This window comes from Solanum tuberosum, unplaced genomic scaffold (genome assembly GCF_000226075.1).
Source record: "Solanum tuberosum cultivar DM 1-3 516 R44 unplaced genomic scaffold, SolTub_3.0 scf00040, whole genome shotgun sequence".
Lineage (NCBI taxonomy): Eukaryota > Viridiplantae > Streptophyta > Magnoliopsida > Solanales > Solanaceae > Solanum > Solanum tuberosum.
Genome location: NW_006238964.1, coordinates 644,599 through 668,641, shown reverse-complemented (window position 1 = coordinate 668,641; position 24,043 = coordinate 644,599). Strand labels below are relative to the sequence as shown.

Here is a 24,043-nt window from a genome sequence, read left to right as displayed (position 1 = left end):
TATGGGCAAACCACATAAATTCCACTAGTTTAGGTCTTAATTATTAAGATTCTCAATAGTTTCAAATATTACTTCCTGTACCATATTTTATGCTTAGGATACATGAGTTTAAATCCATGAGATACATGCAATATCTGCCGAATTTTAAAATTGAGATACAAAATTTATTTATTTAAATTAATTGGTTGGAACTAATTTCCTTAATTAGAGGAGTAATTGAGGATTTTCAAAATACATAGATAATTAATTTCATTTATTATTCTTTGAAATAGTAAATTCATTAATATTATTAATATAAGATAAAAACATGTATATCTTGGTAATGCAATTTGATTAATTTCAAATTATTACTCTTAAAATAATAAATTCATTAATTTGATGTATCTATATCAATTTATGATGTATCCAACAAACTAAACACTCAGATACATGAGTGTCCTACAAGTACATTCATATGTATCATAGAAGTATCTAGCATTAATTTCATGTATTTGCTATAGGTATCTAGTATTAATTTTATGTATCTATTTATATATATATAATATTGATTTCATGTATCTTTTATATGTATCTAGTACTAATTTGATGTATCAATTGCATATGTTATATCCAAAAACATGTATCTCGAATACATAATAAGCATATACATTTAATTATGTGTATCTAAATATGAAATGTAGTTGAAACACATGAATCATTACTAAAAATACAACTCAGATCTTAATTAAGATTACTACTGATTGGATACACATGTTTCAAGGACTATATCAAAGTAATATTGGTACTGCCAAATCCATGTCCGGTAACCAAAGAAAGCCTTAGAAGAACACCAGCAAACAAAAACTCTCTACAATACTCCCTTTGATCCTTTTGCGTTGTGGTATAACATAATCAAAACTAAGATCCATTTCTTCCGGAGACAAACAATCAAGACACACTCTGAATTAAAGTTTTCTCTGTAGCAGTTACTTTGATTTGATCTAGTTATAAATGAACAATACAGAATAATATTTGGGTTCAGGAGAATTTGTCGGCCATGGTGATGATATCTTGAGAAGAAGAGAGTAGATTAGCTATTGTTGGAATGAAATTGTATGATGAAATTCCTAAATCATAAAGGAGTAGACATAATTGAGTGATAAATATGGGATGGGAGAATTAAGGTATAGTGGTTGATTTGGAGTGAAAGAGTTAATTAAGCAGATAATTAATCAATCCTAATTTTAAGGTATGTGGGTATCTAATAATCTAATTGTATCTTCAAATAATATATTAATATATGGTATAAAATATTAAAAGTGGTAATATATGTAATTATTTGAAAGTAAAGATAATATTAGTATATATAGTAGATTTGTAGTGATGTATGTCTAATAAGGTAGTTTATCCTTTTTTTATACCACAAGGAGTTGTTTACATAAAATTAAAATCCTGGTTCTAAATTAATTGGAGTATATATTAAACTAATTTTAAAAATAAATATAAAATTTAGATCAAAGCTATTGAATTGGATGATCTAATATATTAATCTTTGATTTCATTGCCATCACACATTAACATCCAAAAACATATTTAAGATTCATAATTTGAAGGCATTTTAGAACCCAAGATTTGAATATTCCTTTGGCTCAAGGAAAGGAGGATTAGGACTAGTGAGCTAGCAAAACTAATCTCTAGAAATGTATCGTCATTCATCACTAGAGGATTTGTCAATCTGTTTTTCATTGGTTCCATAATGCAAACATGGGAACGGGATGAACAAGGTCCATATTCCCAATTCGGCCTGAGCTCGAAGAATTATCATCATTCCCCTTGCTACCATCTTCAAACTTGTGATCTTGAACCTGCACGGATGAATAGTATGCCTGGGGATATTCTAATCCGACCCCAAAATCACAACTCATTTCACCAGAGCCAGGGCATTTGGGACTTGGGGCATTAGAAGAACTCCTGCTGCTTGATCCTGCAGCACCCATCAACGGTACCATGTCCATGAATGAATCTACGGGCTGCTGCAATTGCTCCCCATTTGTTATGGCTAAAATGGGCCGAGGTGAAGTTGTGCATGAACTATAGTCCTCATAGGAAGACGGGCAGACGACAGAATCTTTTGATGAGGAGCGCTTGGCAAGGTCTCCAGCTATTAAAGTCGAGCTTGAGCAAATCCTTTTGACATCGTACCTACTGATATCAAAATTCGTCACAGCGCTTGTCCCCCTGAACTTAATTGCAGCAATATCATAGGCTTCCGCTGCTTCCTCCTGCGTACCTGAAATAAGAAACATGGCCAAATATTAAGGTAATCTACAATCTGTCAGTTTTAAGTAGAGAATATTCAGTACAAATTCCTATTGAGTTGAGATTTTTGAAGATACACGAGCTGATTCCAAATGGCATGTTCTCAAAAACTGAAGTAAAAATAATTTGAGTTTGTATTGCTATATCCTAATTATACTCAAAATTTAAATATTATAATTTTTTAGTTGCTGGCTCCATTTGTCCCACCGGATATAGTGGTGCACTTTTGATTAACATTTTGTGGAATGAGAGTATGGGTCACATGAATTACATTCTCTCAACAAAGAATGGAGCCAACTTGGGCCTGGGAGATGGAGGTTCATCTGAATCCCCTTCAATTGAAAAATTACACTAATTTTTATGTATATATAAAATAGATATTGAACCTCATTCAGCTAGTACATGTGTTTACTTCTTCATATTTTGAGCTCTTTAGTGAAAATACTAGCTCCATCATTTGGTTTCAATAATCCATAATTATATTACAAACAGAATATACATCACAATCTGAGTTTTCAAAACTTCTCATCGGGGTACAAAATTATGATTAGAACTTGTATTATAAATTTTCTGTAGCTATAAGATCATGCACGTTTTTGGCTCAGCGCAATAAAAAATAACTACTGCTACTGTACTACTATTATTCTAGTATATAGAGAATTCAGAAGCAGCAAAAAAGTCGCATGTTTAAAGACGTAGCATTTCTTTTTCAAAAAAATTGTATCAGAGTGAAGAGAATAAAAAAAAATACCCTATTAGGAAAATGAGGAAGACAGCTACAACGAATAGAATTCTAAATGAATAAAGCAGAGTAAAACAATAAGTGAATCAAATTACTTACTGAAGGTGCCAAGGTACAAGTCTTTGTTGCCTGCAACTCTTCCAATTCTGGCTTGCCACCTCCCATGCTGATGATGCCTGCCCAATTTCCCAAGTTTTAATCAATGGGGTTGCTATAGTACTAGATTTTCATAGGTATGGTTTATTGGTTTTTGCATATGATTGCACATGCATAATAAAGTTTGCCTGTGCCCCTATTATTGAACATGGATAATTGCATTCAAAGAAAGCTGCAAATTTAGCAGCAATAAAATAGTGAATGTGGTAAACAACTTTAATCGTAAAAAAAGGTTGGTTGCCCTTTTGGTTTAATGCTACTACGAACCTTGTTACTCCTCTGTACATTGATGCCCCCCTTGAAAACCCACTGCTTTTCCTGTTTTAACATAAAAATGGGATACCATACTAGGTCAATTTTAGCAATAGTATTGCAAGTATGTTCCTTCTTTTTCAGTGTAACAGGCAATCAAACAGATGAAAGAAAAAGAGGACTAGTGAAGAAAATAGAAGGGACATTACTCCCCTATGTACCTTCTCAAGTGTGCTACAAACTCTTGCCTATTCATGTTTTTCATCTCCTCTAATTCCTTTTCGTAAGTATTTAGCTGACATTATACATGAAAGATAACAACATAATTAATTAGAGAAGTAGAATAATATTGTTTTAATTACGTGTTGTGTTCTGCCCATGAAAAAGAGGGGACTTGTTACAACAACAATAGCATACCCAGTGTAATCTTATAACAAGTGTGTGGAGAGGGTGGAGTATGTGAACAAGTCCTCACCCCAACCTCAGAGAGATAGAAAGACTGTTTAAGTAAAGACCCTTTACTCGAGTAACGCACTTACATCAAAGCCGTTAAAAGAAAAAATATAGAGGACAGATTATTAGAAGCATCCCATAGCATTCAGTAGTAATCAAGGAGCAATAACAATAATCAAATAATGCAACAATCAAAACACAAGAAAAAAGGGGACATGTTGATAATATAATTAAATAATATAAATGTGCTTTTCTCTAACAACTTAAACTTTTAGATGAAATAGTCATTTCCAACATCAGATGCATGATGGTGCAACATGTTCAATTGAAACAAATTTTTTTTACGCACGTAAATTTAAAATATGCATATGAAAAACCCACTAAAATTTAGACAAATATCAAGTCTCAAACCCAAATTTCTGAAAATGCAAAGGCTCAATCGTGGGATTATAAAGCATAGGGCTCATCCAATTTAAATTACAAATTTGTAATAAAAATCATAAGTGTACTTACGGGGGAATTAATATGCGTGTTAGGACCCCAGTATTTTAAAGCAGCTAAATCATATGCTCTAGCTGCCTTTTCCTCCGTGTCATAACCACCTGTAGTATTGAAAAGTGCCAACAATTAAATTAATCACAAACATTAGTCCAAAATACATAATACATTCACATTATTTTCCTTTTTCAAATGTCAACAATATATTTTAGGCCCAAAAGTCAATATAGAGATGGAGAACGTCAATTACCTAGATAGACTGATTGATCCGAATGTTGGAGGAAGCAAAGATTAGAGAAGAAAACAAGATAAAAGTTAATCAGTTTATTCATGAAGAAAAAAATTACGAGAGTAAAATGCTTAAATTAAATTCAAGTGTAATTTTTTTTCATTGAACATCAACTGAGCTACTGATATTATTTATTCTAAACGCAGTGAGAGCACGAAGCAGTACTACACACCTTGTCTGCCTTTCCTAGTTTGCCCTTCCTTTCTGCAACTGTTATCCCACAAATGCGCCTCGTATCTTCCAGTCCACCGATGTCTAATTTGGTCAAATTCCATTTCAATAAATAAAGATTATTCAAAATGATTTAGAATTAATATCGTTAACATTTTTATAGAAGCCTTAAATATAACTATAATATAGAAATCATTGTAGATTTTTTTTTAAAAGAGTTAGAATTTGTACCTCGTGACTCCGCGGTACTGCGAAGTTCTTTGCCCAAAAGTATCAATGGATTTGCGCGGAACTGATTCCTTTGAACCACTAACATTTTTAACTGCTACCGGCCGTTTTTTCGGAGCGGCGGCAAGCGACAGCGCCTGGCAATTGCTAGGATTTACAATTTCTTCAGCTGACGACATTAATGGTGCAGCAGCAGAAGCCTGGCGTAACCACGATTTGAATCCAGAAACAGAAGTAGCTCCATCAAATGGCAGATGATAGACACTATCAGTAGAGTTCACAAACTCATGATGAGAGCTCTGAAATTGACTATTTTGAATCATCATCTGTGGAGACGGAATCAATTTCATGTTCGCTCCAATTTCTAACTGGTGTTGTTCGTGATCAGATTGATTTATGCTGGGTGGAATATTAACGTTGATTTCAGCAATTTGTTGTTCTTCATTAGGAAGAGAATTTGAGTAACAGCATCCAAGGAAATCCTCAAGTTTCGGACCCTCTTCTTCTGGATTATTAGCAGTACTCATTTCATGATTCTCATACCTCCAACAATCTATTTTTGAATAACAAAAAAAAAATTACAGTATCAACTTCTCTTTAACAAATGAATTAGCAGTGGAAAAACGGAGCAAATCAGTAGGATACCTTCAGTGGGTTCACAGCGTGGGAAAGGATCCATCATACATAGAGAACCATTAGAGCTTAAAGGCATGACCGACAAAGGAGTATTTTCAGCAGCTTCGTTTCGTCTTTCGTAATTTTTTACTTCTTCTTCATCATCATCATCGATTCTGAAATCGGGAGTAAGAGAGAACCCCAACCAATTACTCATTATAACTATGAAGCAATTAGAACTCAATTTCTCTCTCTAGAACTCCGTGAGCGTTTTTTGTGTGGAGTTCGAGCTCATACTTTGAAGATCCCAGTGAAAGGAGACTGGCGTGTACATTATATATATATTCTTCCGGTACCCATAAATGTCTTATTTTCGCTAGTGGACTAGTGGAACATATAAAGATGAGAACAACAATTTCATTTTTTCTTGTTTTCACATGCCCATGAGTATACATACAAAACTTTGAGACATTCCATATACTAATTTAGGAGAGAATTTTAAAATACTTGTGATACAGTAAATTCTTTGTAACAATTATAATTTGGAAATTTATGCAAATTTCATAGTATTAAGAGTTAATTATATTATATTTTTACTATTTTTTAAATTATAAAAGTTACTTAAATTTGGTAGAATCCGAATATATCTCAAAACGTCCCGATTCATTGCGTCTCAATTTTTGATACATTCCTCTACGTTCTGATATATCACGTCTCAATTTTGAATATATCACTCTCGATACATCACGTAACCTGAGAATAGGGGTAGAGATTTTTATAATTTTTTTAAATAGTAGAAATTTTTAGAGAATATAATAAAATAGTTTTGAAGAGTATATAAATAAAAAATGGGTGAGTTTTTGTTGGATAAGTTAGAAAATTGGGTGTTGGATTTATCTAATTGGAGTAAGAGTTTTAATTGATCGTATAATAAAATGTCAGGTGAATTTTTTAAATAATTATTCAGTGTTCACTATTAATCAAAGGGCATAAGCATAAGTGAGCTAAAAATATACTCTATCCGTTTCATTTTATGTGACACTTTTCGAATTTGAAGATTCAAATAAGTCTATCTTTGATAGTAAATATTTTATAGATTTTTTAAACATTTTGAATTATCAATTATTGTGATTTATAATACTTTTTACGTAGTTTACAAATATATAAATTTCATTTCAAAAAAGTTGAAGATTCCATGCATAAATTCTCGATCAAATTTAAACTGTTTGACTCTCAAAAAATGAAAAATATCACATAAATTGAGACAGAGAAAGTAATTAAGTGATATTTTTAACAAAGTAGATGTGTAGATGAATGAAAGACATAATATTTAGATGTTTTGTAATAGTCTAACAGTATTTTTGACCTTTTTCTGTTTTATTTAGAAAATGTAGCAGTGATTTCTATTTTCTTTGACCGTATAAAGTACATTTTGTGTATAACAAATTCATGTGTTGAAGTCTGTTTGGGATATTCATAAGAAAAACAGTACTCCTACTTAGTTACTAATCCGTATAGCAGAATCTATAAATTATTACTCCCTCCGTTTTAAAAAAATAACCTAGTTTTTCTTATTCTGTTTCAAAAGAATGATCTCTTTTTTTTTTTGATAATATTTTAACTTTAATTTTTCACGTAACATGTTTAATACCACAAAATTAAAAAGAATTTTAATACATTTGACATTACTTTAGTTTAGAATCATATAATTATAAAATCTTTTTTCTTTTCTTAAATTTCGTTCCAAGTTAAACTAAATTATATTTTTTTTAAACGGAGGGAGTATAAAAGAGTCTGAGAAGTAGGCAGAGGTGTAGGCTGTGGTTCTTTATAGAGGTGCCTCGATTTTCGTTCCGCCCCTCTCCTTTCATTTCGTTTCTCAGTTTTGTGGCAGTGCAGCTGGCACCAGCAGCGTCAGCTGTGGACATGAGAGAGAGAAACAAACGCCTCACCTCATAGCTCATACATACACATTTTTTCTTTCTTTTTCCGCCAATTTACCCCGATATCGATTAATTTAAATTTGTATTAAGAAATCACAGCCGTACACATCTTTAGTTTTTTTCTCAGATTTAAGATTGTCAATGTAAATTAAGAGAATTGTCAATCTCAAGCGAGTTGAGATCAATCTGCTTCATTTAGCTACTACTTATATTATAGCAACTCAATAACTAAGGTTTTTGACTTCTAAGAGTCAAATTGCATAATGTAAATGTTACTATCCATATGTTTGATCTAACTAAACTCCACCTACGTGAGTTTAAAAGGTGCTTCTTGTAGAAACTAATGGACTCCAAGGCGTACATTTTTATGCTAGGAGCTTACGCCCCAAATTCTAGGACTTACTCCTATAGATGTACTCGCCCCAAAAAACATTTATGAAAACACTAGTTGCAACCTTAATCACTAAACCTATGTCTTGCAAAATTACTTTGAACTTCCAATACTAAAATGGAAATCAATAGGAAGTACGCATTCGATCACTCAAAATTTTAGGCACCTATGGCCTACTTGAACAAACAATGAATATGCGACTATACAAACAGCTGTGACTTGACAGGGTAAATCTCATTCATGAAATTAGACTATTAACCAAATGAACAATGATTCGAACAATTACAACAAGAAAACCCTGTCTTGTAATCTAATTAGTTAAAGAATGAAAAAATTATGAACAACTATGATGAATTTTGCATCGATGGCAATTCTGGCACTAATTATCATCATCAAAGTTTACTATATTTCCTTTTGTATGAAATCGAACATGAAGGGGTCTGGGAGCCCTCTGTTTTCTGTCATATCCCCTTACCACCATGAAACCTGTAAGGAGAATTAAAGTGAATATTCATAAAGACTAGGAGTAATTTTTTTCTTCAGCAAGGAAAATATTTCTTGTCACATTTATCCATCTATACACATAAAATGCAACTGTGAATTACGGTTGTGATATTTGACTTGACCTTTTTATGAAACATTAACATCATCAAATCCAACACTAAAGGTGAACAAAACTAAAATGCCTACGAAAATGCCTTTTCATGGTCATTGGAGTAATAATACTTGGCCCTAAGTTTACACCAAAACACATGATATTGTACTAGTTCCAACATTTCCATCACCTAGTTCGTGTTAAGGTTTGCCATTATTTTCTTATCTTATATGAATTTTCTTTATATGGAAAGAAGCACAAAACATTTAACGTAATTGACTAATCCTTATCTTGAAGGATAAGACCTTGAATTTGAGGATCTTTCTTTTCACTTTACAATATCCCCCATATAGTTCTTTAGGGGTATAGAGTCATGTTCCAGGGGAGCCACAATGTAGGCCTTTAGGGTTAGAGAGTCATGTTTTGGGGAGTACTTATTCTTTCGATATTTTTGTAGTCTTTTATTCAATTGTTCATCTCCTTTCATATGGATGTAGATAAGCTGACCAAACCACTTTATAATATTATCTAATGATATATTTCTCTTTTGTTTCTGATTTTATCATAGTTTAGGATTTCCTTTGCTAGATTCCGTATGACACCTTCAATTCGAACAGTTTGTAGAGTGTGCAAAGGTAGGGGGTAAGATTAACGTACATCCTACACTAGGTTTGTTGTTGATCATATATAATGTGCAATCTGTTTTAGCCAAGACTTACTTTCATTTTTTTCACTAGACTTCTGACCATTCTTCATAGTTCTATCTAGTATTAGAGGTGTAAAAAATGAGCCCAATTATAGGTAACCCACCCAGAATTTTAAGGGTTGAGCTCAAGATAATTTGAATTTGGTTCAATCTCAATTCATTCAAGCCTTAGCCCATTTAAAAGAATCCGTAATTGAGCCCAATTTAATCTCCAATTTCAACCCGTTTTAAGACTCTTTATTTGCATTGATGTAATGTATGTTCTTATATTGGATGTATGAATTCCTATCTATTTTATATCTTTTAGAATTTATCTATCTATGTGTAACTTCTTTTTTAAAATTTTCATGAGTTGAAATTCAAATTGTGGTTATAAAACTTAAATAAGAATATATTAAAATTATTGAGATTTAGCGGGTCAAATTGGACGGGTCAAGACCCAACCCATTTTTAAGCCCATTTGAGCGGGTTAGGAACCAAACCAATTTTGTATTTCAACCCATTTTAATATCTCCAATTTCAACCCAACCCGTTCATTTGACACTCCTAATCTAGTATATTAAGTTCAGAATATGAAAGGTATAGACATTCCTAAGAAAAAAGATATGTGAAGGTATAAAATCTCATAAAATGAAAATATTTTCTTTCAATTTTGTATATTACAAAAGAGACTATCCATACCTTTCCAGAAACAATTCTGAATGTCCTTTGTTGACAAGCCTGGTTTGATATTATGAGTAATATCAGTATATATGAAGTCAAATCTGATAAAACATTATTATATCAAAGTAAAATATAACAAGCAACAATATGATTTTTACCTTTAACAATGGACGAAACTGAAGTTCCGCAATATAAAGTTGTCACACTCAAATTCCATATGGAGGCCCTTGCAACAGGAATTGGATTTAGGCTCGACTCATGATCAGCGAAAACCTGGTATACAAAAATTTTAATTTGTGAGATGACTGTAACACAACAAACTAGTTACCCAGACTACTTTATGGGGAGACAATCACATGATCTGATTACCTCGTTGATCTGGAAATAAGTCCCATTCAGTGGAAAGCTTCCCCTATTTGCCGTTCGACACGGAATCTGTAAATTCATGGTTATATGTATCTATCCAAATAAAGAATCTCTTAGGAAACAACATGAAATGAAACTCTCATGATTCACTTACCAAAATCGTGCCATAGATTATTTGATCATTTGGGGAGTAATTTGTACTGTCCGAGCAGTTCTCTGAAGTTACAAAATAATTGTTAGTTCAAACTGTGTATGGCCAGAAACATTATTAAAAGAGAATTTTTATAGAAACATTTATACTAAGCATCCACAAATGACAAATACTTTTTTTACCTGTTTGGCTGATGGCAAGAAGGTAAGGGCAATCGTCATCAGGCTCCCGTTTCTCAAACTGTAAAGTAATAAACATTAATGAATATAGTTGCATTGAAGAAAATTTGATAGAATAGGATGTATAAGAGATTACCCCACTCAAAAGAGGATGATCATCTGGAAGCTCATACCTGCAATAGACCAATTGTGTGGGTTCAATATACATGTGGGTCATACTATTTACTTATGTATAAGCATATAATTCAGTAACTTGAGATATTTGATGTACACAGAAAGACGGATTAAGTATTACTATTACTTACACTAAGTGCTCAGTCCTAAGTCGGGTCTCCGTCTTCAGTTTACGAGCAGGATGTGCAGCAGATTTTGGATTCAAAAGAACCAAGGCTTTGGACACTTCTTCATCACTATGCAATTTACTGATCTCATCAACAAAGCTCAACACAATTTCTTTGAAGTCTTTATTGGACTTGTCAATGAAGTTCAAAATATTTTCTCCAAACGCTTTAGTGTTGAGTTTGATGGTAGGAATCTCCTGCTCATGCTCCGCCTCATAAGAGAAGTCTTCAATGTCTTGTTCCTGTAATTCTAGAGGTCTGTGCTCTGGAGATTCTGGCATTTCTATGATAGGCTCACACTGTTGAGTCTGGAAGCTGGACTGCGAGAAGCTTTCGCTAGAATGGGGCAAATTTGGTAACGACACACACATGTTTGGGACGTCATCAACTCTATCAGGTTGCTTAGAGTCAGCCTCTCCTTTCTGTTGTGATCCTGGGAGGCGAAGCCTAGTACTGCATATTGCAAAATTTATAAATATTGTAATGCACAAGGCTGAATTTGTCTTTTTCTTGGAATATTGAGTATTCAATGTCGAAAAAATCAAGCGTCTTATGGGAATGTCAGATATTTCATACAATAAACAGATTATTGTGAGGCCTAGATATCAATTTAATTGAAAAAATATATATTATTTTATTTTTATGAGCAGTAATCTGATGCAAACCTTGCAAATGCACTAGCAAAGTGCCTGCATTCGGCTCTCATTGGGCAGGCATCACAGTTTGGCTTTTTCTTTGTACAGAAGACCTGTATGATATTGAAGAAAATTCTTATGGTTATAATAAAACTAATCAAATTATGGTATCATTGACTATTGAGTGCAAATCTGACCTTTCCGAATGTGATCATGTGATAATGCAATTCATATCTGCCAAGCATACCAACTTAATGAGCAGAAGAATTTCCAGAACAATTTTTCAGTTACTTCGGATCAAAGGTTACAACAAATCCATTGAACAAGAAAGCTCTAGAGAAAATGGAAATGCTTACAGTGTTGACATATCAAGTTCGCATAGACGTGGCCAAAGGTACTTTTGTATGGAACTCTCCAGGGGGAACCTAATTGAAAATAAAATCAACACTTAATATATATTAGATCGAACATAGTAACACTAAATAGAATTTATTCAATACATACTTTTCCAAAAGATGCATTTGGAGCCCATCAGGTAATGGTTGCAAAGGGACCCATCCTAGACGTACTACTATCCGAGCAACATTTATGTCAACCTTCAACCAAAAGTATAGTTAAATAAGAAAAATCCAGTATGTCGAGATTCCAAAGGCCCAACGAAAGTGGATAACCACTATATGCTGAAAACTTACAGGAAAGGAATGATGTCGAAGTGACAAAAGTCTAATGCAATCCGTGCTCTTCGGCCCAAGCCCAGGAATACTCAACAAATATTCTCTGAACAGAAGCAACGCAATAAGAGAATGCTCTATGATATCTTAGCTTTTAAATATCATGATGACCATAACTTTGACTAAATAATTTATATTCTTACTTCACATCCTCCTTCGGGACATCTCTTAACCACTCAAGGTCAACGCTTCCATGATGTTCAAACGATTGATTAAGAAAATTCTGCAAAGTGCGCCAACTAATTGGTTAAGAGACCTTACTCCCAATATGGTACACACTCATTACATATTAAGAAATATATTATATATCCATAAATATTTGAATTTGAACCTAGAATTATTATATTACCTAGTTCAGGTTATTATAGGAACCTATACATTTCAAATATTGGATCTAGGGCTCAATACAATCAATGGCCTCTACCAAAACATAATAATAAATCACAAATATCTTTAATAAAATTCATGTGTTTTATTTGAAATTCACTCTTTTAATTTCTTTGGATGCAAAGCTATAAAGTTATTCTTTTAAGGATTCAGTCATTCAATATTTCTTTTCATAGACAAAAGAAAATAATTGATTTAGAAAAGTTGAGTTTAAAATAGTATATAACACCGTCATAAATAGAAAACAAAATAAAAACATGTATGGGAACAAGAAAAAATAAAACGTGGTAGGTTTATGTACTAATTAATGAGAATTTTGACAACCTAAACTAAAACTAAAAAATGGAAAAACTTTATTTATGATCAGTTTTTTTTGTATATTATATAAAATTACATACCATTTTCAAGTCTTTAAAAAAATTATAATTTTCTTTTATAATGTGACACAGGAATGCACTAACTTTTTTTTCAATATTATCAAATTTTATTTTAAAATCTGAAGTTATAATTAATTTTATTTGTTCAGCAAGAGTCCTCTTATTATTACAAAGTTACAACTGATATTTAGAAATTTTATTATTTCTTTATACATTATGACATTAGGAATGTAGTAATTTTTCTTTTCAAATTTTAATTGTTCGTTGTTATTTTTGTTTTTATTTTCAAAAGAATTAAAATAGGGAAACAAAAAGCAAAAACTATTAGGGATAATGGTATATAATATTTTTATCAATTATTGTAGACATATTAATGTAACATCTTTCTTTTTGCTTATGTTTCTTTTCTGGGCAAGGTAAAGAGATCAATCAATCAACTCTATGGTACATCATAAGTAAAATCGTAAATAAAATGAGAGAAGTCAAACCAGTGTACCTTAATTTTTGCAGCAAGAACATTACCCTGTCCTCGACATTTTATTGGTTCAAAAATCATTTTAACATCAGCATGTCTAACAGCTTCCCAATTAACAGAATCCCTATTACTTTCGGTGGAACCAGTATATGTTCCAGTAGAATAGGCTTTCCTCAATCTATCCCAATCAATTTCTCTTTTTGGCAATTTATTTTTCTCTCTCGACATCTCGTCGGGTAAATTACCTGTTTCATTTACTAAATCGCAACTCTTAGCAAAGGTTATCACTTCTGGGCCAGAATTGGCTGAAGACTGACTTCCACATGTACTTTCATTTCCAATAATTTCTTCTTGCATACATTCTGATGTATTTCTAGAAGATGATTCATATGTATTAACAAAAATTTCATCTGAATCTGGCAGTACATGTGTAATCGCTAGAGCTTGTTCTTGTTGTGTAGTCATTTCTTGACTATTTTGAAGTGGGAACGCTGAAGCAAGAAGCATGAAGGCATTGCTGCATAGGGATACAACAAGATTGTTTACACTCTACCGAATGAGAAAAAAATGAGGATATAACACAATAAAGTTTACCTCGAAAGATAATCTGACACGTTTTGTGTTAGGTAAACGCCAACCACAGAGTCTACCACTGACCCTTTCCATGGGGAAAAAGTCCTTTTCCCTGTAAATTTTTAGCATAAGAATAGAAGTATTGAATTACTTTTAAAAGAGAAATGCTTGAGTTGTACCTAAGACAAGACGCATGCGGGCAATGAATGAGGCTGCCCTTCCTTTAAATACTTCTCTTTGCTCCTTCCACCATATATTCTTCTTTTCATCCGGGTCCTCATCAATTCCACCATTTTCTATGAGTTGTTCCCACACTCGCTCTGACTCCTTATCAAGATCAACCTTGGGCAGTTCTTTGGCTTTGTGCTTTTGAACAATCATTGAACCATCAGGATTCCGCAAGACAAGCTGGCCATCATTGTTGCTGGTTATTTTCTTATGGGTTGTTGTTTTCTTTTTATAAGTTCTCGTATCACAAATTTTTATTTTTTTAAAAATCCGAATAAGTCCTGCAACTGTGGTTATCTTTGTTGAACCTGCAAAATTTCATTCAAGGTTATATAGTACAAACATTATGATAAGTACAAAAAGGATAAAATGCATGTCTCAAGTAGATTACGCTTTGTTTTAGGCCGCAGATTCTCATGTTGTGTGTATTCCTGAATTTCACTGCAAGTTGATTTAGTTGTTCTAGGCAATAAATCTTCATGTTGGGGGCACTCTTCAATATCATCACAAGCTGATTTATCTGTTTGGGGCCACAAACCTTCATGTTGCGAGCATTCCTGAATTTCATTGCAAGCACTTATTTGAGACCACTTATCTACAAAAGATTCAAATCCATTGATTGCACTTATATTTGACTTAAGGCAGAGAGGATCTAGAATAGCAGTTGATCTTTTGCAATTCTTAGATCTCTTTCTTTTGGACGTGACTAGTGGAGACAAAGTCAAGGCGTTCATGGGCAGACTTGGTCCTAGTTCTGTATTTTCTTCCCTGCGAGCAGACAAAGTTAATGGTTCTAGTTCTGTATTTTCTTCCCTGTGAGCAGACTTGGTCCTCTTAGGATGGATTAATCTCCTCCTCCGAGACTTAACCATAGGGGACAAGCTGAACACACACTCAAAAGATTCTGGATCAGCCATTGCAGCTGCAATTTGATTTTTGTTAGGTAGGACCTTTACAACAAAATGTGATTTAAATTTTCCTTTCTGGCCCGATTTCATACTTGAAAAACATGTATGTTTAGCACCATTGACAATTTCAAAATCTCTCCTGGTAACCCTCTTGCAAATTGTAAAAGAGCTCTTTGAAGTCACTTTGCTCTTTGTATTAGTACCCAATGCATTCCAGCCTTTGTCTGCATAATCAGCAGTACCGATGTTATTTGATGTCCTGTAATTTTCCAGAAAATCAAGCCGAGAACCACCTTTTTCTTGGGATTTATGGTCATTCTGGGAGGTCCTTTCATTTCCTGCCAAAGGCATGGCACCGATGTTTCCTTTTGTCCTCCTTTTATAAACTTTCACAGAATGATCCCGACAACTACTTGGGCTGATTGTTCCATGATTGTTCTGGTAGACGTGAGCTTCATTTCCTGCCAAGGGCATCAAATCTATTTGAGTTTTCCTCCTTACATAAACTTTCAGAAAATGATGCTGACAGGCTCTCTGGTCATCCTGGTAGATACTAGGATCATTTCCTGTCACAGATATGGTGCCAATGTTAATTTTCTGAATAGAAAGATAAATTCCAAAAATTCTTTGAGAATTAAAAGATTTTCAGCAAAAAAAAGGAAAAGAAGAAGACATTAAATGCAAATGAAAGTTGGTTACCTTGGTTGGGTTGGGACTCTGCCTCTAAATTATCTTCTAAGCCAATGGAGCAATTTGTATCAACTGCCTGCTCATTAAAACCGTCCAATGGATTTGTCAAGAATTTGTTGTAACTTTGAGTTACATGGTTTCTAATCACTTCTGCTGCTCCTATGGATAAAACATCATCCTCATTTTCCAAGTTGAAAGGGAGAGATCGTTTACATGACTTCAAAACATGTCCAAGATCTGTAAGAATATCGTGCTCAAGATCAGGTGGACTTATTGCTGGGATAGCATGCTCAAGAATTTCTAGTTGAGGAGTTGAAACCTGTAGGACCAGAGATCCGGGAATAGTTTCTGGAATCTTACTATTAGGTGTTTGCATATAAGCATCTCCTGATAAATCATCTGAAACTTTGTCGCAGTCCTTTTCTATTTTCTTCTTTGTCTTGGCACTTGCCTTAGATTTACCTGATTTTGGAATTGAAGGCCTTATCTTAGGCTTTGGAGTTTTTTTGGGCTTACTTTCATCAAAGATTTTGGGTGTATGTTTTCTCATTCTTGGTTTCTTCAGTGGTCTTTCATTCATGTCTACGCTACCACATTGTTTCTTCCGTGGGTTGTCACCCTTCGTCATAGGAGTTGAAGGAGCCATCGTCGCAGATTTAGAACCACCATCCAAATGTCGACTTAGAAACTCGCTCCTCCCTCCGATAACACCAGAAACCTCCTCATCCTTTTTTTGGCTGTTATCTGCAAAAATGTTTGTAAGAAGTTAAGTGGACTTGAATTTAATGCAGATCTGGACATTAGAAAATTGTTAGTGGTTTAGTTGGTGTCTAATTACGTCAATTATTTTGTAAGTACATCAGATATGGTTAGTTCGTGATTCCAATATTAGAAATACAGGGGGAAAAGAAAATGATCAAGAAGGAAGGCACGAGTAGCATTATTTAATTAATGCTCAAGTAAGTAAAATCAAGCAACCAAGTGCAGCATTACCGTTAGTTCTACCATTGCAATACTACTCTTCCAGTGGTTATTGTAGTAAATGGTACCATGAGGTTCGGCAGTATTATCTTTACAGAGATTCCATTGTTATTTGCAGTATCACTCCTGTTAGATAGTTCACCGTTATGCTTTTACTTATTCTGTTAGACTGAGCATCGTAAATGCGTGACTTGGTTGAAATGTTATTCCTTATTCTTACTGATTTCCTCCCTTTCTCACTTCATAGCTTTATTTTGGATTAGGTTCAATTGTAGTAATTGCTACAGTTATTACTCATATTCAACTATGATCACTAAGCTCAACTAAATTCTTTTGAATCTGAAAAACTACTCCTTAGTGTTGCTACACTAGATACTGCACGTACTTAACAAACATTAGATGGAATTTTACAGGACTGCTCAACAAATTACTTCATTGTTAATTGCATGAAATTACTAAAAACGCCAATAAAACATGAAAAATCCATCATACTGAAACCATGATATTAAAATTAACTTATGCATTGACCATATAAAAGAATATTTACACAATTAGGTTACAATTTATAGGTCAGTTTCGAAGATAACCATCCATTGATAACCTGATAAAAACGATAACTACAACAGTTGTAACAGGTCAAATAGTAAAAATATTTACACTGTCAATGTATATAACTTACATGAACTATTTGTGGACCAAAAATTGTTCAAGCCAGAGTTAAATTCTGTTGCTGCTGGCATGCACTTGAAGGGCGTTAGTGGTGTAAAAAAAACTGTTTTCTCCAACTCTTCCTGGTCTGCATTGCCCAGTTCCATCTCTATTTCAATAACACAAAAACCCAGCAAAAATCATCAGAATTAAACCCCAAAAAAACAAATTAGTCATTCAAATAAGAGAAAGTCAAAATTAAACCAATTTTTCGTCTCTACAACAATTCAATTTGCTTTTTTGGCCAAAAAGATTGAAATTTGTTGCATAAACCAATTCATGAAATTCTATCTAATTCTAGCAAGAACTATGGAAAGAGAAAAAGAAAAATTGCAGAATTAGCAAAAACATACCTGAGTTTCCACAGCAAAGAATGGAGGTGGATGTGAATGTGAATGGCGCAGTAAAAGATGTAGGGTTAAAAGGATTTAACTTCTATCAGGAGAGTACAAGTTACATCCAACGACTAACTTTTTAACCGTAGAGCCTGAAATTAAGTACTCTAAACAAACTACAAGCTTTGTTATTTTAGTTTTCTATCTGGTATCTATAGATTTTACAGAGAGTGAATATGTTATCGTTGTTATTATTATGGTATGTTTTATAAGCTTTATTGGATATGTTATTATTATTATTATTATCAGGTAGAATGTAATCGTCATTATTAATATGTTTTATTTGAATTGAGAGTCTATTAGATTTTATTGGGTATAAAACACTTTCTAACAGAGACGACAATGACAACCGTTATTATAATAATGTAAAATCTAACCGTCATTATTGGTATGTTTTAATTGAACTGGGAGTCTATTAAACTTTACTGGATATAAAACATTTTCTAACAAAAACGATGACAATAACTAGGTTAAATTGTTATTATCGGACAAAACACTTTCTAACGGAGACGACGACAACTATTATTTTAAAAGCTTAACGTATCTTTATAAATAAATATATTAAAATCAATAATTGCAAGCATATATTATTATTAGGTGATATATATATTTTTTTTAATACGATAAATTAAAGTCGTTTAATTTGATGTGAGCCGTTGATATGATAGGTAGCTTTCCCCAATTTTTCTTCATTTATTTTATATCCAATTCTACATTACTAAACTGTTTTCTCCGTAAGGAAATATATCATTCCAGAATTTAGTTTAAACATGATTATGATAAAACATTATTTTTGGGATTATTTTAAATATGGATATATAATAAAGTAATTAGTTAATAATAAAAATATTTACCTAAAAATTAGTCAAAAGTTATAGAAATATACACTAATTATACAATATATACATCATGATACACTCAAAAAGCTGAATATAACTTAATTATATATGAAATATATATTGACTACACATGAAGTATACACTGATGAATTTAATCTCCATCAACTCAAAATCGCCTCTAAACAATCTTAAAATTTAGATATGAAATCCACTTGATGTTTCGAGTCTTTTGATATGTAATTCGCTCGAAAGGATTCAAATTTTCAATATGTTGAATTTTATTTGATTTTATTTTTTTAAAAAAAGACGAAGGAGAAGAAAAAGAATGAAGAAGAAGCAGCAGCAGCAACAATCATTAATGGCAAAATTGAAATGAAAAAGAAGAAGCAATAACATTCATTAATGTTATTCATTAATGACCAACAATGATTGTGGTGGAAGTCCTCCTTCATCCTTAAGCAAGAGGTCTCGAGTTTGAGCCCCTTGGGTACGGAGTCGCCTTGAGCGCTTTATGTGGGACTTCCCGACGCGAATTCAAATTTATTCGGGCTCCAATGTGGGTATCGGACACCGGGTGAGAAATAAAAAAAAATAACATTCATTAATGACGAAATTGAAAGGAGAAAGAAGAAACAGAAAATCCATTAATGGCGAAATCAAAAGGAAGAAAAAGAAGAGCAATCATTAATAGTGAAATTGAAAGGAAGAAGAAGAAGCAGAGCAACCAGAAAGAAGAACCTCTTTAATTTGGTATGTATTTATAAGATGAAAAAAGTACTTGGATAAGTACTTTTTAATAAAGAACTATTGATTTTAGCAATGTTTTTTTTATCTATTATTATATATTGCAATATTATGATAAATTTGTATTAAGTATTAAAAGTGAATTATGGATGCAATATAAATGTATAATAAGTATTTTTTAAAATATATTATGCTTATTTGGTAAAAAAAACTGACACAATGTATTATAAGTGTATTAAAATGTGTGATAAATATATTATTCATCCGTAAAACTTATATTATATGTGTTATATAATTGTTCTTTGTAATATATATAAGAGAAAAGACATAAAGTGACACCTGAAGTTGTTCCGATTTTTCACAAATACACTTTAACTATGCTTCTAAGTGTTTGTATCCCATCGGTGGATAATTGAAATTTGGGATTTAATTAGTAATAGGTGGGTGGGTATTAGGTGCGTTTGTAAATTAGATTAAGTAATTAAATTCTAACTAATAGATGGTCGTCACATATTTTTAAAAAATATTTAAATTATATAATTGGCAATCCATCAAAAAAGTGGTCAATATTGAATTCAAAAATGGACGACAGGAGTATTTGGAAGTCAACTAGTCAATAAGAAGTATGGGTCAGGCGGTCAGCTAACGTGGTGGTGGGGGGGGGGGGGGGGTGAGAGGGGAAATGAAATTTAAGGTGTGTTTTACTTAAAAAGATATATACAAGAAAAATGACTGAGTTTTCGAAAAATCGATTAAACTTATGATTTAAGAGAAATTGAATTTTAAAAGAACAGAGTCGCCACTTAATTTATAGTAAAAAATCAAGAAAAAATACAAGATTTTCAAAAGACTTAAACAGATAAAATCAATTGAAAATGACAGGGTTCGAAGTTCAATGTACATTCCGAGAGGTGTTAGGCCCTCAGAATGCCCGCTAACTTGCGGTTGACCGGCGATTTGACTAAAAAATGATTTTTGACTAATTTTAAAATTTTAAATAAGTAAAAGAACTCATCATGAATTTGATTAATTTTGAAATTTTAACTAAGTAAAATAATTCATTTATTTTAACTAATTTTTGAAATTTTAACTAAGTAAGTAAAAAAAACTTATTTATTTATTACTAATTTTTGAAATTTTAACTAAGTAAAAGAACTTATTTATTTATTACTATTATTATTTTTTATCAAGGGGAATAACTAAAAGAAAACTTTTAAAGGGAAAACCTCAAGTGTTGACGGGACTAATAAAAATGAAACTAAGCATGGAACATAAATATATAAAAAAAAATCTAGTATTATTTATTATTATTTATTTTATTTTTTAAAGGGAAATAAACTAAAGAGGGTTTATCCTAAAGGGAAGTAATTTCAAGTGACGAGACTAATAAGAAAAACAGAGCTAAGTATGAAATAGTTTAATTCGGATATATATATATATATATATATATATACATATATATATAGATATAGATAAAAAAGGGAGAAATGGCTATCTTCGAAAATTTAATTAAATTCAACCATAAAAATAAATAAAACGTTAGTCAATCAACAAATAGATAAACAAATAACTTAAGAGGAATATATTGAATTTGGGCTTTTGCCCAAATTTCCAAATATGCAAAAAAAATGAAGTAATAATTCATTGGGCTTTGGCCCTTTTCCCCTCTTCCTTGATCATGGTATACACAAAGTGTATATTCGAGGTATACACCATGTGTACCGCTAATTCTCGAACTCCCGGACCTGTAATTTCATTTGGATTTCGTATTTCTGCACTTTTCACCTGTGTTTTCACGTTTTGGACCTGTATTCTGTATTTTCCGACTGTATATCAGTGTATACAAAGGGTATATCAGCTTGTTTTCGACTTTTTCGGAGCTTGAAAATTTAATTTTCAGCATTTATCTTGCTGCTTTCACATTATTCTTCTCTGTGCAATTGACAGTCTGGCTGACTCGATAACGAAAGGAGATTTGAGCCTCTATGGCTCAATTCAGGAATGCAAGGGAAAGAAATCCGTCATGAACTCAAAGGAGTTCATACAACAAAACGAAAAGACAAGAATTAGCATTCGAAATGATAAAACTAATGAGACACAACTTAAAACGAACACAGATCAATTTGAAATGAAAAACCAACCAAAAATAAAGAAAGAAAAAAAAAAACAAACGAACCCAACTATTGAACCCAAGTATCATGTGACTTTGAGAAAGACAAAAACTAAATTAATTTGATGAATGACAAAAGAAATAAATAAGCTAACAAACAGTGCTAGAATACTTAGCAATAACCTGCATATACCTATGAGAAATAAATCTCCAAATGTCAATGGAAAAATCATGCCACATAATCAATAAGTAATACACCTCATGCTATAGTCAATATTTAACTCTACCAATGGAACCTAATATTGCTAGTTTATCAAGCTAAACGACAGAATGTTATTAAAAGGTGGTAAATCATTTTGGAGAGAACTATTATTACATTCAAACAACTAAAACATGATAAACATCTTTACTCAACTTAACATGATAAACATCTTTACTCAACTTAACATGCTTATAAGCATAAATAGGCAAAGAGAAAAATACCGTCCTTGGAGGATAACAATACCGAACAGCAGTCCCAAAACAACATAAGACGCTAAAACAAAGTCTCAAGACGAATTACCACATTCTATCAAAGTTATAGTCACACATCTTGAATGGCCAAGTCAGATTTTCAGCATTTAACACGAAAGCGAAATAAGAGCAATGGAAAGCGACATAGCCAACTATAAAGATATCAAGCAGAGGACAGGCGAGATACAAGCTCGATATCAGTTAAATCCGAGATTCTGCCTTTATTTTGGGAAGAGAGAAATAAAAAGACAGCAGCAAAAGAGGAACTTCACATGCTAACAGACTATGAGAACACGAACATGAGTATTCAATGACATTCGACGAATAAGCTCGAAGTGAAGGATAGTGGAAATAATCTTAAAATGAACACGTAGAAACTGTTGAGCCAGACATTAAACGAAAGCAATATCACAAATATGCTAGAGATTTCATTGGACTGAAGAAATGCCCTTTAACATACTGGCCAACTAAACTCATACAAACAACGACATTCATAAGAGCACATTTTACATTTCATACAACCAAAACGCCCACTCCCACCTAATCATTTGGCTACTACATAATCAATAAAGAATCGAGGAGAATGAGGGCAGTCAAGAAAGAGAGAAAAGCTAACAAATCAATCAAACAATCACAATTTGCCAAAAACAGCACATCCACAAAAGAGTTGGAATTGAAACGGAGTTTACCTCCTTAAGTGCAGCGAGCTGGAGCAAAACGAGCGAAGATGACGACCTTCACCACGAAAACTCTAACACGGACAGTAATCAGGAAGTCTGGGCAGAATATCCGATCCAAACACGGAAGCTAGGTTTCTCCTCTGTTTTCCTTAAAATGTATTTAGTATCTCTTTTGCCTAAGGTATGCTGAGTATTATCTTCCCCTAAAAAAAAAATCCCTTTGCACTGGAGAAAGAGAACCTTTATATAGAGGGGATTAGGTCGAAATTCTTGGGGGGAAGAGGTGAGAATCTCGTATAAGAGAGGGACCATTCGAAATTTTGAATTCCAAAAGTCTTTCACAAATCGAGATAAACAACTTTTGTCTGAAAATTCGCCCCATTCCAGAAGAGGAAATGGGAGATGGATGCTTGGGATTGATCCTATTGTCCTTGACAAGAAACGTGTCTCGATCTCACAACCTCGAGGACGAACACGCGACTGCTCCTGCTGCCGCGACAGTGCTGTGGAAAGAGACGTTGAGGAAGGAGACAAAGAGGAGCAGAGTACTGCTCCTGCGATTTTCAGTGCTTTGACGCCGTGAATTTCTCCATCGAAGAACGTGACTGAAGCTGCTGTTAACGCGAGGAAGAAGAAGCGTGGGTGCTGGGGTTAGATTTTGCACTTGGGTCGGTTGGAGAATTGGAAAAATAGAGGAATTGGAATTGTGTGTTGGGTTGTTTATGGGCTGCTGTATTGTATTGAATTGGAAAAAAATGGTGGGCCAGGAATTAATTGAATTGGTCGGTTGGAATTACATTGTAAAGGCCCAAAGTTGGTCTTTGATTGGGGTTTAAAGGTTAGGTGTAGATTGACTTAGGAAATTAGCCAAATCGAGTCGGTTAGCAAATTCGGCTAAGATTTAAATAAAAATGAATCGATATGATTAATTAGTGAGCTTCTTAATCTCAACGAAATAAAATAATTAACTTAATTATAAACTAACTATTTCAAAAATATAAACTATCTTATAACTAAACTAGTTAACCAAAT

General features: G+C 32.9%; 2 protein-coding genes across 2 annotated transcripts; both read right to left on the bottom strand.

Moving 5' to 3' along the window:
* Window positions 1-1,520: 1,520 nt before the first annotated feature.
* Window positions 1,521-6,032, bottom strand: LOC102594405 (AP2-like ethylene-responsive transcription factor AIL1). Its single transcript, XM_006342852.2, has 9 exons — window positions 5,733-6,032; window positions 5,091-5,640; window positions 4,861-4,943; window positions 4,650-4,658; window positions 4,415-4,503; window positions 3,670-3,743; window positions 3,464-3,514; window positions 3,140-3,216; window positions 1,521-2,269 (listed from the first exon to the last, which is right to left on the bottom strand). The coding sequence occupies exons 1-9, from the start codon at window positions 5,917-5,919 to the stop codon at window positions 1,722-1,724; spliced, it is 1,668 nt and encodes a 555-aa protein (XP_006342914.1). The 5' UTR covers window positions 5,920-6,032; the 3' UTR covers window positions 1,521-1,721.
* Window positions 6,033-8,270: 2,238 nt separating this feature from the next.
* LOC102594068 (transcriptional activator DEMETER-like) lies at window positions 8,271-18,226 on the bottom strand. The gene is made up of 21 exons (XM_006342851.2): window positions 18,084-18,226; window positions 17,702-17,839; window positions 16,051-16,785; window positions 14,835-15,917; window positions 14,395-14,751; window positions 14,237-14,327; window positions 13,664-14,159; window positions 12,547-12,626; window positions 12,365-12,449; window positions 12,177-12,268; window positions 12,029-12,097; window positions 11,870-11,906; window positions 11,703-11,785; window positions 11,002-11,490; window positions 10,833-10,869; window positions 10,700-10,757; window positions 10,521-10,582; window positions 10,370-10,435; window positions 10,159-10,273; window positions 10,019-10,057; window positions 8,271-8,522 (listed from the first exon to the last, which is right to left on the bottom strand). The coding sequence occupies exons 2-21, from the start codon at window positions 17,835-17,837 to the stop codon at window positions 8,416-8,418; spliced, it is 4,317 nt and encodes a 1,438-aa protein (XP_006342913.1). The 5' UTR covers window positions 17,838-17,839; window positions 18,084-18,226; the 3' UTR covers window positions 8,271-8,415.
* Window positions 18,227-24,043: the final 5,817 nt, after the last annotated feature.